Genomic DNA, 17554 nt, shown 5'->3' on the forward strand with positions numbered 1-17554 from the left:
CAGCAGTTTCCCTTTGCCACCCGTTCCTTGAAACCGAGTCGCCGATGGCGAGACCCAGACGACTCGCTAGGGGAACAAGCACTATCTCATTATAATGGCGCGACAACACCACATGGGTTCTCCGCCGGGTGATTGTGCGGACCCATTTGCACCTAGAGATAGCGTGTTTAGATCTGATCTGAACTGTGTCAACTATCACGGCCCCAGCAACTTTATCCCGAAGGAGAGTTTGTAATGTTTGTAGGCTATTTTGTAACGTGCCAAGCTCTGGGTTGTAAATCGATTGGGTGATTGTGCAAAACATGATTCAATTCAAAATCTAGTGATTAAATATATATTGCAGGTATTGGAAAGTGAAAAACTAATTTATAAAATCATTTACATGACTCTAAATGTATAATAAGAATATATCGTTTGCTGTACACAACCGTACGGGTCAACGGGAAGATACCAACTTGCAACTTTCGCCCCTTTAAGGTGCCATACATTAAAGGGCTATTCACATTGCTTCCGTGCCGGCACCGGGCCGGGTCCGGGCCGTGTTTGTGCCGTGTGGCGTCCGGGCTTGTTTGAGATTGATTGCATGCGTTCTTATGAACGCATTCACACCGACGCGCCGTGCCGAGACCGGAGCAGCACTGAGTTGCCGTCGTGTTGCCGCCGTGCCAGAGAAAAACTATCGTTGCGGACGATACTTTGTGTAGGCCGGAGAGTGCACAGAAGGCACTCGGGTAGATGCGTGTATGTTGTAGTGACATATTTCGCGCGGAGTGAGCTGCGGTATGAAAAAAAGAGGAAGACTTTCTTTCACATACACACATCAACATTTCTCAGCCAGAGTGCGGTTTCAAAATCGTGAAAAATCTGTCCACGTGGAGTGTGGATGGCCTCGCCCTTTATTAAAAAGGATGTAACGTCTTTAAGAAGACAGTTTTAGGTCCGAACTTGATACTAATGTCTGCCAGCAGTTAATGTCAGCACGAACAGAATTTTCCCCCAGTCGCACATCGGCAATGTACAACACAGTTAAAGATCTGTTTCCATTTGTCACGGGAACAGTTTGATTCTTCCAAGCCACAACACGACACGATACGTGGAATAATGTTGCGTTTGTGAGAGCTCTAGCGGTCCGGCTCCGCTCGATGCCAAAACGGAATGAGTTTTTCGTACAACCGTATTGCGAAACTGTGAGAGCTTAAACAAAAGTGGATAAAAAAATCATCAGGAAATCAGGATAGTCACTGCTTTTTCTATTGGTATAAGTTATTTTTTTTTATTTTTTTAATTGGAAGATATGCCAATTATTATCCCAAAAGCTTGGGAAATATTTCACCTATCATTAAGACAGTAGTGTTCAGGATCTATTTATGGCACGTTCGGTTCTGCACTATAGTGTCCTATTCTCAGTTTTGAAAGCGAGCTACAAAGCTAAGCCAAAATGAATAATTTTCAACTCAACTTTTCATCTATTTACTATTGTAAAAACCACAACCACACCTTTCAATCGAAGCATGGATGTTTAAAATCCAGGGGTAGAAACAAAATATGCATTTTGAGAGGGCAAATTTTCGATACACTTTGCACAGCATGCCACCCTAATGTAAAGTAAGACGTAGTTCCACGTCAAAAATCAGTCAATCCGTTTCAAGCTTACAATTCCACAAAAAAGAACGCCAACCATTCGACCATTTTATATTTAACTGGAATTGTGCATAGACGTTTCTAAGGCAAAAGATGCAATTCTGTGCTATTGGTTTATTTTTTTTGGAGCACGACTAATTTTTGAGAAGCTATTGAAAAATTCTATTTTGGGAAAGTTTTTTTTCTTCATCTAATTTGGGAAGGTATTGATGATTACAAATATTTCTAGGGCCGAAACGGTTTGTTTGATTGGTGTGACATCTTCGGCAAAGTTGTAGAAAATTGAAAATTAATTATCTAAAAAACCTCATTTTTCAAAATCTATTTTTTTTATAGAAACTACAAAAGATTACCTGAAGAATGCAACCGGTTCGATTATGGAGAAATAAAAAAAAGTTATGATTTAAAAAAAAGGAAGAACTGGAAAAACAAAATTACTAACCACAATAATAATTAAGACCTTCCCAAAATAGCATTTTTCAATAGTTTATGAGTCGTGTTCCAAAAAATTAAACCAATAGCACAAAATGGCATCTTTTGCCTATAGAAACGTCTTTGCAAAATTTCAGCCAAATCAAAAATGACAATTTTAAAACTGGGACATTTTTTGTGGAACTGCTCCGCTTTGCTATACGGAGCCTCCTTCTCTCTTGCCAATAGCGCCAATTGTTCTTCCCTAGAGAACTTTCACGATCGTTTCTCTGACTTTTTCTGATTTTTTTGTCAAGAGGAATAAGTCATATCGAAACCTCGTTTCTCCTGCCGATATCACCAATTTGAAACCGTTTCCGTTAGAAGCCGTCGGAGATAGCTGCTGAAGTTACCACAGGGGGCATTGGAATATCACACTGCCGTAACACCTAGACTTAGAACAGCGATGCTATAACCATAACCGATGAAACCCGAAGCAGTGGCGAAAATCAACAGATCATCAAGCACCTACATGAATCAGGTGAGCCTATCTAGCTCCGTATAACCTTAGGCAGTAGGTTGAGCTGATAGCAATTATAAACGAGTTATTGGGCCTTTTGTCTTCAAATCAGGACTCAGAATTTGGAATATCGCTTCGTCGCAGGGGTAGTACATTGGCCACGTGCAAGCCCTCCGAGCGATTGACCTACAAGCTACGCCATCTTTATCACCAATACCAAGCAGAGACAGTACGTCAGTCAGCGAAGGCATTTGGATCCGGACCGATAAGCGAGACGAGCGAATGAGCCGTGGGACGGCGAAGGTTCGTTGAATTCCCCAATGGTTGCGGCTTGGGAGGAGGAGATATGCAGAAACGGCCAGCAGACAGCGGTATCGTCGGTGTGATGGCATAACTAGGTTGCCGAGTTACAGAGCAGCCAGCATCGGTAGTAGAGTTCTTCCAAGATATTGTATGTAATTAGCATGTGTGTGAGGGTGGGGAATCGTTATAAGAAAAAAACGAAACTTGATAGCAGAAAGCCAGAACCAAGATTTTTTGTTCTATTTGGGGCCCCAAACAATCCTGAATTTATTGGAAGTCGATTGGTTTTGTCTCCGCTTGGCGCATTGCATTTTAAATTTACATGGAGATTTGTATAAAAAACCCAACTTTTTTGCATTTTCTATTCTAAAGAGCTCAAAATGGCTAAAACTATAGGTTTCATGACTTCAAATGATAGGTTTTTTTAAACCTAACAACTTGACCGAAAACACTAAAAAGCTAGGGTGTGCCGAAAAAATACTAAAGCTGTTCAAAGTTGAGTATGTCAAAATTTATGTTGCAAATCATTTTTTCACTGCCAACACTGCCAGTGTACCGGCATCAGTCAGATTTCCATCAGAAGTAACCTGTGAAACACATTGCAGATTCTATTTACGCCTAGAATATTGACCTAAATTTGTTTGCTTGGTCCAGCAGAGTGTATAAACTCGTTACGGCAGGTTAATTCTGATAGGAATCCTACTGATGCCGGTACATTGGTAATGTTGGCAAAAAATAAGTTTTTCTGCATTTAAATCGACATACTCAACTTTGAACAGCTATAGCTCTTCTTAGCTCTAGCTCTTCAGTGTCTTCTGCAAAGTTGTTAGGTATCTAAAATGCTATACTTTGACATAATGTAGTGCATTATTAGAGCATTATTGAGCTCTCTAGAAAGGTAAATGCAAAAAGTAGGTTTTCTCATATGAATTTTCATACAAATTTGAAATGCAATGCGCCAAACGGAGACAAAACCAATCGACTTCAGGTAAGTTAGGGGTTGTTTGGGACCCCAAAAGGAACCAAAAAACTTGGTTCTGGAGAATCGATCACTTTTCCCCACCCAAATGTGTATAGACCTAAGATGAAAATGCATGTACTTAGATTCAGTTAAGTGTGCCACGTGGTTAAGGATAGTCAGGTTAGCCCCCACCTTACCGTAAAATACAATGCATGTAAAACTCAACTGCTATTTTCGTTCTATCGGCCGACCCTGATAACCTTTGATAATTTTGAAGGAGGTGTTCGAGAGAAATAGAGAGGCATTGCTCACCTGGTTGAATAACCGGAGTGACAAATTACAATTTCCTGGAAAGGACTAAGATACCTGTGGCCAGTTTTTTTTATAACAAGGACTTATTTTGACAAGAAAAAGGGATCTCAACCTCATCCCTCCTGCCAATATTGCTACCCAGATAAAATTCTCTGAACTTATCTTATGAAGAGAAAAGTCATCAATAGAATCATATTTTTTAAAAATTAGATTCGAAGTTCTGAGTTTAAATCTTTGAGTTATCAAATCGGAATTTGAAGCATGTATAAGTTGTGAATCAAGACTTTGGTTTAATATGCAAATTAGATTTTGATTGGGATTTTGATTTAAAATTGGACTTAATGCCATAGATGCGAAATTGGAGCAGATTAAACTGTTGCACAAATTTGAGTTTGGATGAATTTAAAAAAGATTTTGATTTGGTTTCGGATGGTTAAGGGATATTTGGATTTTATTTGGATGTGAATATCTGTTCGGATCAGGATTTCGATTTTTAATTCTTTGGGTACTCAAACTGCGTATGATATGATATGCCATAGTTGCTTTTGAAAAATTATATTGTACTTCTCGTCAAATGAGTACATTTTGATTTCAAATTTGATTATATCATCTTGTTCCTGAAAAAAAAAACCGTGATTTTTTAGCAAATCTCGAGTTACAGCATTTTAAAGAAATAAAGTAATTTTTTCTCTGGTTTTGAGCAATCATCTTTTCTAATGTTTATATATCTCTGGATATGTTATATCAATGGACATTCTGGAAATTGCATTTTGAATAAAATTAGTCAAGGAATCTGAAAATAGAAAAAGAACTGGGCGGCAGTGCTGCCAGATATGTTATTTTTGCATTCAAAATATTAAATCGCGTTTTCGGTTTTGATTTCAAATTTGACAATTTCATAATGTTTCTGAGAAAATTTTACATTAAAAACACATATCACTTAGAGGTATTATGAGTAAAACATGGTTTATTTTTATGAAATAATTTACTCTAATATGCTTATTGATTGATTGATTTATTTTATTCTTCTAAGTGATGCATCCGAGTAAGACGTAGACATTCCAGTTATACCTCTGACGTTTAGGTACGTTATTTGCCAGGGCTTAAGCCTTGGAAATAATTACGACAAAAAAACACCATAATCTATATCCTTCCTCAGAGAGCCACTGGCTGTTTAAAAAGGTTGCTTTCGCCATAAATGATAATTTGGTTATAGGTTAAAGGGGAACTGCTCCATTATTCATCTCATTAAGCCGATTCTCACGAAGAATGCACGGATCAAACACAAAATTTTCACGAAATCATTGAACAAATAAACTTAATATGCTTACGTGCTCTTATGGAATCGTTTAGCATTGTATATTTAGTAAAATTAGCTAGACAAACCTTTTTCCACAACGCTTCCATATCCATCTCAAAACTTGAATCACTGCTCAATTATTCATCTCAAGACGCCCTCATATTCATCACATTCATGAATGAATCACTTTACCATGAATGAAAGTAGCCGCAGCCCGTCGTAGTAGGTTACCTAGACATCCGCTGCAATTGTTTACGTGCAAAATTGGTAACCTAGGTAACCACTACAGTGCTCTCGATTTATGTCAATTATGTCGGAATAATTCAACATTTTCAGTATGATTTTTTCGTATTAACAGAAACAGATGGAAATACATACAGTTGAAATTTATTAATTGTAGAAATTTATCTCATAAATTTTTGCTAATTCAAGCTTGTTTTAGGAAATTTTAGGTGAACGTTTCAAAGATTAAAGTATTCTTAGTGTAGTGAGTGATTTTGTTTAGTGATTAATAAAAAGTGGTCCGCTAGTGATGAAAAAACTTTGGTTGGCTGCTGAAAGAGTCCCGTTGTAGCCGTCTGAGGTAGGTGATTGAATTAAATGAGTTTTTGAGTGCAGATGCCCTACTATAATATCAAATTCGGAGCTTTTAAGTGAGTTTTTGAGGATTATTCTCTATAAGGCATCTAAAGTGAACTAAGACGAATCCTTTCCATGGATTAGCAGATTGGTTTAAAAAAAAAAGAGTTTTTCCTGTTTTCAATTGTGTTTTCATGTCTTATGTGATGAATATATGGGCTGATATGAATAATGAAGCAGTTCCTCTACATTATACTAAACCGCTTACTGCTTAATTAAACGCTATTGTGAACAATTGTACGCTATTCTCTTCTTCCCATGGTCATGTGGTATTTCGTGAAAGTTTATTGTGGAGAAAATATCGCAACCAGTCCTAACGGCGTGTGTGTAAACCAGCAGTTACTGTGAACTGTGACTCGATAATCAGAAAAAAGTGCGAGTGTCGTATATAATCGAGGTAGTTGGTATATCGTCTTTAACCCTCTAGTGCCCGAGATAATTTCTACACGGGCTTTGGTGAAATCATTATAAACACCTTAAATACTTATTGCAGCTTTTTAGAGGTTTGACTGAAGCCCGCCAAATGGCGGCATTGGGCACTAGAGGGTTAAGCAACGGTTTTGAAGATCTTGAATTATTTTAAAATCGTTCGTTCGTGACTAAACTCCATACAAGCGCAAGGTGCTGGAGGTGTGCGTGCAAATAGTAGAGCTTTTCTAGTGCTCTTGGTGAATCGAATTCGCAAAGTTTTCTTATCAGTCCACACATACTAGACAGTTTGCTTTCGACGGTATTTAAGTGATGGTACCAGGTGAGTGATGCATCCATTACAAGTTTGAGATACTTGAATCGATCCACACGAGGTATTTCTCCTCCATCTACAGCTACGCATGCTGGATAGTTTGCTTGTTTATGCCGGTAAATCGTACACATATATTAAAAAAGTAAAGGCCCAAAGTTGTTCCCCTGGGGAACACCAACAGTTTGTTTGCGCAGTAATAATTCATGATTCAAGGTATCAAACGCTTTTTCAGATCCAGAAACACTGCCCCTACCATTGCTTTTCGTTCAATTGCAGAATAGAGCGAGTCGACTAGATCACACATTAGCTGTGCTTTAGATCTGGTTAATCTAAATCCGTATTTCATGTTATATAAAACATTGTGTTGTTTAAAAAATTTGATAATCCACATGCAATTAACTGCTCAAGTATCTCATTGAACGATAAAATGGCAATTTGACGGTGATTATCGACTATCGTTTTGTCACCGGATTTATGCATAGGCACATTTTTTTAGACTTTCAAATAGGTCGGATTCTATCCATTACCGACTGATTCATTAAAAACATCCGCTAACAGGGGTGCGAAAAATGGATGATATTGTTCGACGATATCAGCAGAAAAGTCATCAGGCTAGCTTAATATTTGTGTGAAATCAGGGCAACTTTAAGGACCGAGACATACATAATTTCACCAAGTTTTATTTTTCGTTTCTGGTCACTGAACCGTGAAGTGAAGAAGTTTCCAAAATACAAAGATATTAAAATCGACACCGCTATTCTTGTATGGCAATAAATGTAGTTAGTATTTTAAAACTATATAAAACACTTTTCTAGTAGCAATCAACCTTACTTACATCAATATGGTTAGCAGGTCCGAAAACACGCTCATCTAATCGCACCGTTTAATTTTCCAAGCAATATCTGCCAGCGGCTCTATTAACGATCCGATAAACGCTCTACCGGTACTCTCAACATTCAACCCTCCATTGGAGTTAAAGTAAACTCAATAATCGCTTGATTGCTTAAAAAAAATTCTCCCAGCAGCGCTAAACTAACGTACACACACATACGTAAGCCAACACATATAATGCATGCTAATGCTGTACCCCAAAATGGAACGAAAACGAGGCAGCAACAACAATTGCTCCACTTGTTAATAATTGGATAAGTGATTACCGTTCAAAGCAGCGTCAAGTGGCGGCGGCAAGGCGCCACGGTAATAAAAGGTAGATTCTCAGCTTTAATTTCCCCATACACAGCAGCGGCAGAACGACATTAGAAACGACGCAGGGTGGCGACATTTTTTCCATAACAGCATAACATCGACCAGGAATTAAAGCTGATTAAGACCATCAAAGCTGGTCGTAGTAGGTGAGGCCTAGCAACAGTGACGCCGTTGTCCCGTAAGTTTTTTCGGATCGCTTCATGTTACTTGAGAAGCATGCGGGAATGGTGGAGGCGCCAGATAGTTTCATAATCGTGACGGCCAGGAACACGTTCGAACCGTTAATCCCCCTTGTCAAATGTAGCGAGAGTCGTACTTAAGGTAATTTCATGCGTTAAGTTTGAAAATAAGCAGTCCATTAGAAATAAGTATGGAACGAAAAGTTCGATTGTCAATGTTTTGGTTGCGTTGAAACTACTAAATAGTAGCTGGAAATTTCAATCGGGTTATTTTATGCTCAAATAATAAATTTAATAAGTTTAGTTTTCAATCAATGTTATTTTGTATCTGAGTCAATATTCACGCTCAAATCTACATGTCAAGTCTCATTAAACCAAATAAAATAAAATAAATATTGAACGCAACATCCAGTTCCTAATTCAGAGTCATGTCTAAATTCTAAATTATTTTCAATTACAATTCCTTGCACTCCTTGAGTTCGGGCCCGAATGCAAAAGTAACTCACAAATCCATACTAAAACTTGAAATTATACATACATACATACATTGAAGTTATACATCACACGAATCCTCATTAAAATCTTTGACTAAATAAACATCCCTATCACAATTATAAGCGTGATCCACACTCAAATTCAAAACCGTATCCAAATTCACATCTATATGAAAATCCAGGTTTCAAATTCTGGCATCCCAAAGTAGATCAAAACTAACCAATTCTAATCCAAATGGATTGAAAATCCAGTTCAAAATGTTTTCGAATATTGCCCAAATTCTAATTCAACTTTAAAAAAACAGTAAACTTTCGAATCTATAAAAATGTAATTCCAAACGTAATCCTTTTTTGTTATGTTTAAGTTAGAACTTGGAAATTCGAAATTAATGAAAAAACTGTGAATTTGATTCTAATTTTCAGAACTATCCTATGGAAAACTTCACAAAAGTCAATTATAAAAGGCAGACAGATATATGGTGTCGGCTCTTGCCTTAGAAAACGTACCACAACTTTGCCGAAAAAATGCGAAAAGGTTTTTCAGTAGTAGGTGGAATAACTACGAAATTGCAACTTTTGTAAAATGTAGAATAGTCAATGGAACAACTTTGCTGAAGACACTACGGATTTAAAATCATTTTTGAAGTAGAATACGTCTCACTCTAATAGGGGGCAATTCCGAAATATCGAAAATAGAGTGAAAGATTTCAAATGCTCACAACTTTGTTACCACTGAACAGATTTTAGAGAGCAAATTTATCTAGTTAGTGGAAAAAAATTTGGAAACAATTTTTTCATAGTAAAGAGGTTAAAATTCATAGCCAATTTGATTATAGTTCAACCAATCGCGTGCCCGTGATGATGGCATCCAAGCACTTCCTCAGCACAACCAACAATAAAGTATAGAAACGATTTGAGTTTGTAAACGATTTGTTGTTGTTGCTTTGTTTGCTCGGTGGCACAGTGATACGCCCACCGAAAGTATTAGGTACTGTCGCTAGCACGCAACAATTTTGTCTTCATTGTTCATCCGATCACTGTAGCAAAAGCACGATTTACTGAAAACCGGATCGACCAGTAGTCTTGATGCAACCTCTTACTATTTTTTGGGTTTTGGATGAAAAGAGTGCAGTGTGTGCCACCTAATTGATAGCATCAGTCTGTTGATTGCGTGAAGATAACAGCAGCTCATACTGCAAATCAGCGTCATAACTTGTAAAAAGAGAAATGGGCGACAATAACAAAATCAAGCAGTTGATATTGATTGTAAAAATGAGAATAATAGAATTCGTTTCTCACTTTAAGGTTGATTAATCACAAAATGCAACTCTTTTCAATATTTTTTTTGAGTCAAATTAATTCCGATTACATTTTTGCAGCTTTGGAAACAGTGTGCAATCATTTGTAAACAGAAGGAGAGAGAGAGAGAAAGAGTCGAAAAGAATTAGTTGTAGTTTACTGCTTTAAACCACCCAATTGATTAATCCCAATCGAGTGTATCCCCTAATCTATTGCAAGAAATGCCGTATTTCTACGTTAACCTTTCGGTCGTGTCGCATACACAATCCCTTGGACTTTTTGCATGTTAACAATCTATTTTCCGTTATTATGACAAACTTGCTTAAACGCAAGATAATTTTAAGAATGAGTAATGGGAAATTCATTGAAGGGAGACAGTGTGTACAGCTAGGAAAGCGAAATATTAGCGAGCTTAAAATATAAGACTTGGAAAATGTACCGCATCCAGACGGGACATGAACCCGCAATCTCCTTGTCTCCGGTATGGTGTTTTGACCAATTAAACTAATGGGACGGTGGTTTCCTAATTCAGGAAAGTACGCTCTTGTCTTTTTAGCATAGACATAAGCGACGGATATTTTTGTCCTGAACAAAGACTATCGAGAATCAGTTTGTCACAAATTACTAAATTGTTGCCTTATTGTGTAGCATGATATCGATTAGTATAGGTTCCTTCATTATTGATAATATACCTTCGAATGCATTTGTAAGTAAGTCGTAATTTTAGAGGGTGATTCTTAGAAATTTTTTTTGAAGTTCAACAAAACATCTAAAACTGCATGTAGAAACAATCTTTATTGAAATCGATATACCGGCTCTTGCCATTTCCTTTTTAAAGATTACCTCATGCAAATATAGGCCACGACTACGTTTCAAAATAGTCCACACAGAAGGTCCAATTCCAGCCTGAATTCTACTAATGACTCGTGTTAGTTCAGTAGGGCTGCGAAAGTATTGGGTGTATCCACTCCACATACACCAACAATTTCATTTAGCCTGAAGAAAAAAGTCCGGTCAAATCGCATAATCTTGGGCCAATTTGCAGGGCCAACACGAGAGATAAATTTAAAGGGAAAACAATTCCACCAGCTCATAAACCATACCAATCTTTTGCGAAACAAAACTCTGGTTTTACCCGGTCGATTACCGCGCAGTGTGATTCCTTCGTGTGTTTAATCCTAATGCAACGAGTGTTTGGGGGGAGCGGTTGATCTAAAATTGTAGATTTAGAAATGAAACACAAGATCAATTTTCAAAATTGATTGGCGTCAAATTTAAGGGATTTAATTTTCGCAACATTGACAAGAGCTGATATTGAGTCCCGAGTAAGATCGGATATGTCGTAAAATATAACAGAATTAAAAATTCGGATTAAAATTTTGTGAATAACAAAATTGATAGATTAAGTTCGAAAAATTTCAAGCATTTTTAACATGCCGGAGAAAGGTACAACAGATTTACAAGACTTAAAGTAGAGTTATTTGTCAAAATTAATTTGAGATTTTTAAAAGACAAGAAATACACAACTTAAAGTTTAGAATGTCGCTCAATAAAAACTGTAACATTGAGGTTTAAATGAAGAACAATGGGTTGAATCACCTGTGTTCAGATGCTCAATCAACTTTTTCGCATGAAAAAGCTTTGCGTAAATGCTTACATCAAATCAACTTACAAAGAGCACATTTTCAGCGGCGGGTGATGTTATGAGACTTTGACGAAAGTTGTTTCATAGGATTAAAATAGGATATCAAAGATCCGAAACATCATAGAATCAGAATCCTACCTATAATATCAAACGTCGACGTTCAAGATTAGTTACGACTTTTCACAACTTATTTCTCAAGCTTTGTTCTCATTTCACAGCGTCGACAACGAAATTCCCATTTAACAAATATTGATTATTGCCATCAAGGTGCGCAGCATCTCATCTTGCTGTGCTGCACAAATTGGCAAACAAAATGGCACCTCGCGTTGTGTTGCCGCTGCCGCTGCTGAAGGGCCCAGAACACCGGCCGGAATACGGCGGTACGGATTCTTCGTCGTTTAAATTAATAGCACTGCGGCGAAACCGTTTTTCCCATCTTTCCACCGCTTGTGCCGCAGTAATTTTCAACGCTCCGCAGCAGAGGGCGAGAAAAGTCCACATCGTTTGCAGCGCCCCGCGTCGCGCGTTGCCATGTTACCCGCTGCGGGCACAACTGGCGAGAGCACAATTTAATCTTTCACCTTTTCCAAAACTCCTTCTCCCGCTGGCCGCGGCCCGACTGCGCGCTGCAAACGCAAACCGTGCTCAGACTTTGAAATGAGCAAAAGCAAATGGCGATAATAACGAAAATAAAACACCAAATAACATACCAGACAATTATAGAATGAACTTTTAACAAGCTTCTAATAATATATAATAAATAAAGTAAATATATGCCATTATAGCCACCCGATTCGGAGTGAAATCCTCCTATCTGTAGTACCCGTAGCGTGGGGTAAGGATTGGGCTGATGCTTGGAAAATCTGGAGTAAAACAACGGCTGGAAGGGTTATAGCCCAGCATGGTACTTGATTTCGGCGAAGGGGTCGCCATGAAAGGATGGGGAAAACTGCCTGAAAACCACTTCTTCGCTGTAGGGTTAAAAAGCTCTGCTGCTAGCCAATCACAGGCGACTCTGAAATCGGATGGCTGTACATAAATTAGCAGGCAATCTTGCAAGCCGGTTTACTCCGCCCCTTTTCGAAGTTTTGCCTTCCACCACACCGAGAGCTGGCCGAGAGCGAGTTGGTGGGCTTTTGCTGTAATAACGTGCACAACGACGACGGTTTGCCGTTGCTGTTGGTGTGAGTTGCGTCCCGGTTTTGCGTGTGTGTTGGAGCTACCGGGCGGCTAATGTAGCAGCTTTTTATTATGTGGCTAGGCGTCGTTGAACGTGGAACGGTTTACGTGCGTGCGTAATCTGCGGGCCCCGTGAAGTGTTAAAAGCGTTGTGGTTGTTGTTTCGTTTTGTTTTTGCCGTTCCGGGCGGCCGGGGTGCTAAACGAGGCATGAACAGAAACACCCGAGAACAAATTAAGCTGTTGGCAATGGAATGAGCACTCAAGAGTCCCTTTGCGGTTTCAGTTAGACTTTCAGGTGAATCTTCGAGAAGTGAATTAGGTGTAAACTAAGCACACATGGCTGCCGAAGCACTGACGGTGTAATATTGAAGTTTGTGTTGTTTTATTTTCTGCTTGTGTTATGGTGCCAAAGGCTTGCAAACATTTCTAGAAACCCAGGATGATGCCGCTAGCACCTACCTCTGTGATAGCCATGTCGACACAGAAGCCACGCATCGGGTTCAGCATTGAATCCATTGTTGGAAACAGGTTATCCAAATCGCCGCCGCATTACTCTCCTAACAGTGACAACTCCGAGCGGCCCCTAAGTCCGCTCAGTGATAGTAGTTACCCCAACGAGCTGCCGACTCATTTGCGGCTTCCGATGATACCGCCGGATTTACAACGAACTCTAAGACTACCCGTGAACTGTTCACCCAGTGATTATAGTACGCGAGTACAACAGTTGACCCAATGTTCCTCGCCTCCTTTCGACCTAAACCGAACGAACCGTCTTCCGGAGTCCCCCCAAAGTCAAGATCTGTCCCGATTAGATAATAGCAAAAGTCCTCCACAAACCCGACTGACTCCGGAGGGAAGCACAGATCGCCGATCACGAAGTCCATCTCCTCAGACGCATGGTTCACTCGGAAACAGCAAAGGACCAATAATAGTTCCTGGTCTGCCAGCCGGCTTAGTGCGACCGTTTCCGGTTGGGCCGCCTGTTCCACCACACCACATGAGTGAGCTTAAATCTATACCGCAGTTCATGAACACCCAGGAGATGGTCCAAGCTGCCCACAATCAGCATCTTCTGGCGGCCCAGTTCCAGGCGGCAGCGGCCTTGGCACATGTGCAGGCTGGCCAAGGATTCCCACCGCATCCTCATGCGGGTCACTTGCACAACCCGAACATTCCTCGCGACAGTTACCCGCTGTACCCCTGGCTGCTGAGCCGACACGGTCGTAATGTGTTCCCGCCACGATTTCCTGGAAGTAAGTCATGTTTTTAGTACCACTTCACAGTTTTATTTTATTGCTATGGTTTCGTATGGATATTCACTGTTACGCGGGCGGACTCGTGGCCACGTCGCAGTGGCAGAGCCACTCGATGACCGATGCACATTTGTGAGAAGTACCCACCAGGGTTGGCCGGATGTTATGCTAATTGTTAGACAGTAGCATTGTGCCTTTGTTTGGCTGATCTTTGCGGGTCTAGATGACAGTGGTTTGGGGGTGTCGGTTATATGAGTTTTATAGCACTTGGTTTTCCGGCGATTGAGCTTATACGTTATCGACAGAGGTCTTCATCTGATGTACATACCAGTATATTTTTTAACCATGTGCACTTCGGCGGATTATTATATTATTTTTGTACCAATTCATTGACAAACACTGTAAGCTAACCAATAAGAATCAACTGAACTTTGGAGATATGTGAAATTAAAAAAAAATGTGCGAAAAAGAACAATTTTATTGTTACAATTTTTTACAGTGAATATATTTTTCGAAGGACAAAATTATTTACCGAAGACACTATACCGATCAAACAAACCTTTTAGATGCTCGAAATATCTTTTACCAATAAATACTCGGTGCAGGAAATAATCCCAATACTTGATGTCCCGGATTTTGTGATGACATAAATCAAACTTTGGGACAAATTAAATTTTTTTTTATTTTTTATTTCTTCAAGTTCAGTTAACTTTAAGCAAGATTTTGGCTTTTCTTCAAGTAAGTTTTCGTCATGAATCCCGCTTTGCAGTAAAATTTTCAGTTTTTGACTGTAATTTTTTTAATGTGTTTTGTAGGGTTTTATCTAGAAATTATGAGAAAAATTAACTTTTTTGCGATGTTCAATGGGCTCTGTGAGTCAAATAACTGCATGCGATGCTGAACTAAACCATCAAAAGATTCAAAAATAACCTTATAAAAAAAAACATATATATATATACGGAAAAATGTTGGAATCGAAGGGAGTTGCAAGTGAAAAAGAGTGCTTTTTTTAGCTAGAAAAAATATTTTTTTCACAAATCACGTTTGAGCAACTTGTAAACAATTTTTTAGAAAATCGAAATGTTCTACAAATACTTCAAGGTATACAGCCCTAGGGGTTGTATGAAATGGTGACGTAGGACTAAATATATAATATATGCTAAACTAAATATTATTATATGCTGAGCTAAACTGTTCATAGGTAACACTACCGTTTATTTTTGATAGTCGTTATTTTAAAACTAACGATGCATGAATACATGAAAATTTTACACTAGTAGTAGTTGCGAAAATTCTCATAACTCTTATCTTCAAGTATCTATAGTTCTGAAAAGAACCGATTCCATAATATTCAGTTAGAAATTCGTGCTACAGAACGCTGATAATCGCACCATGAATATTTTGTTAGCCGCGCATAAAATTTGCTCTCCGCTGTGCCCTCCAGTAGCTGTGCCAGCAAAATATCCTGCAGCGAACGATGGCAACTGTTGCTGTCGTATGCAAAATAAAGGTGTAACATGTTCCGCAGTGCCTGGAAGTTGACTCGTATGCAGCTCTCGTTTCTCAATGTCGCGTACCTTTAACAGCTGCACTGCTCTCGCTTATGTGTAACAAACTAAACTGAAGCTGAATTTTCTACACGCAGTCTTTTGTATCGAGTTCAGAGCAGATTTTTGCAATTAAGGCGTGGCTACGTGGTTTCGAGAAAGAGGAACAAACCAAAACACCTTCAATACTACTGAGTGATTTTCATAAGCATCAAAAGAATGTTTTTGCTTTCCCGATGCGAAAATCACTCTGGTTCTTAGATTAACTAATTTTCGTTGCTAATATTTAACTGATAACAGTCTTCGAGTGAACACAAACAAACAATTAAACCGGAAAATCACTCATTTTAGCAGTGTAAATTCTTGAAATGAGGGTTATATCCTGTTGTGATATACTATTCATAGGTAACACTACCGTTTATCTTTGGTGCGTCCTGGTCGTTATTGTAAAAATGATTATTTAGAAATAGATGAACATTTCACACTAGTAGTAGTTGTGAAATTTCTCATAACTCTTATCTTCATCATCTTATAGTTCTGAAAAGAACCGATTTCATAATCTACAGCTCGAAATGTAGCTACAGAATGCTGATGATCACACCACCACCGGTAGCATTGATTATTTTGTTGGCCGCGTATAAAATTTGCTCTCCGCTGTGCTCTCTAGCAGCTGTGCCAGCAAAATATCCTGCAGCGAACGATGGTAACTGTTGCTGCCGTGTGCAGAATAAAGCTAACATGCTCCGCGGTGCCTGGAAGTTGACTCGTATGCAGCTCTCGAATCTTTAACAGCTGCACCGCACTCGCTATTGTGGAACAAACTAAACTGAAGCTGAATTTTTCACACGCAGTCTTTTGTATCAAGTTCAGCGTAGATTTTTACCATTAAGGCGTGGCCACGCAGCTTAGACAAAGACAAACAAACCAAAACACTTTGTTGAGTCAAAATATGTAGGCAGTGGAATTTATTTCGTCCATGTTATTGTTATCTGTGCTTGGGAAGCAAGCCAATTACGAGGGAAATGTATGGGAAAGCTTGACCCTGGTACTTTTCACCTTTTTCCACCATTAAACACTAAAGCAACAATGTTGAACATAATATCAAAAAATTGTTACACATTTTACCTATCCACCGACATATAAATGACTAAGATGCATTAAGTCGTTCGCTTGCTATAACCGTTCGAAATCTGACGCAACATTTGCCAGTTTCATTTTCATTTTCACAAAGTGTAATCTAGTATAGAAAACAAAGACGTAGTCCTACGTCAAAATATTATAGATAACATTATCTTTCAATTTTAGGTTAAGCATCTTGTCATTTCAACATCGATTTTTTGACACACCCTAATGTTTAGTTTCCGCAGAAAAAAAAACAAAGACGTGTCCCACGTCAAAATCCGATTCATAAGGTTGTAGGTCTTGTTGAGGTCACCCCGAAAATTTGAAGTTGTGGTCAACATATTGTTTTTTTCCACCTTAACGTATAACATTTTTTGAACTCGATCATTTCTCAACCGATTTTCAATGTTTTAACAGTTTTTTTTTTCATTTGTAGCGCAGTTATAACTAATAAATATATTTTAGAATTTTTTTGGATTTATTTTTTGTCTTATAGTGGATATTTTTTCTGGAAGGACCAAATTACTGTCTGCAACTTTGTTTAAGACGTTATATCAATCAATCTAACCATCCTGTCTTTATTTCTTATTTCATTTTTCAAATCTTCTATAGTTTCTAAACAGTGAATTCGAGAATTTTTTGGTATATTTAATAGAAAAAATATTGTTTTTCTCTGTAAATTGCTTTGCTTTGTTGGCTAACGGAACGTTCACCGGTCTAGGACCCATCGCATTAGAGATGTTTAGCTTCTTCTGTCTGTCAGCAGATCGTGCATCTTCTTCCACCGCGCACATCCACC

General features: G+C 38.6%; 1 protein-coding gene across 1 annotated transcript in view; it reads left to right on the forward strand.

Moving 5' to 3' along the window:
- The first annotated feature begins 12920 nt into the window (after nt 1-12920).
- Nucleotides 12921-17554, forward strand: part of LOC129718298 (homeotic protein empty spiracles) — a 92644-nt gene continuing 88010 nt past the window's right edge. Inside the window, exon 1 of the mRNA XM_055668940.1 lies at nt 12921-14086. Within this exon, the coding sequence (XP_055524915.1) occupies nt 13273-14086 (814 nt within the window). The 5' untranslated portion in view covers nt 12921-13272. The remainder of the gene's footprint in view (nt 14087-17554) is intronic.

This window comes from Wyeomyia smithii, chromosome 1, assembly GCF_029784165.1.
Source record: "Wyeomyia smithii strain HCP4-BCI-WySm-NY-G18 chromosome 1, ASM2978416v1, whole genome shotgun sequence".
Taxonomy (NCBI): domain Eukaryota; kingdom Metazoa; phylum Arthropoda; class Insecta; order Diptera; family Culicidae; genus Wyeomyia; species Wyeomyia smithii.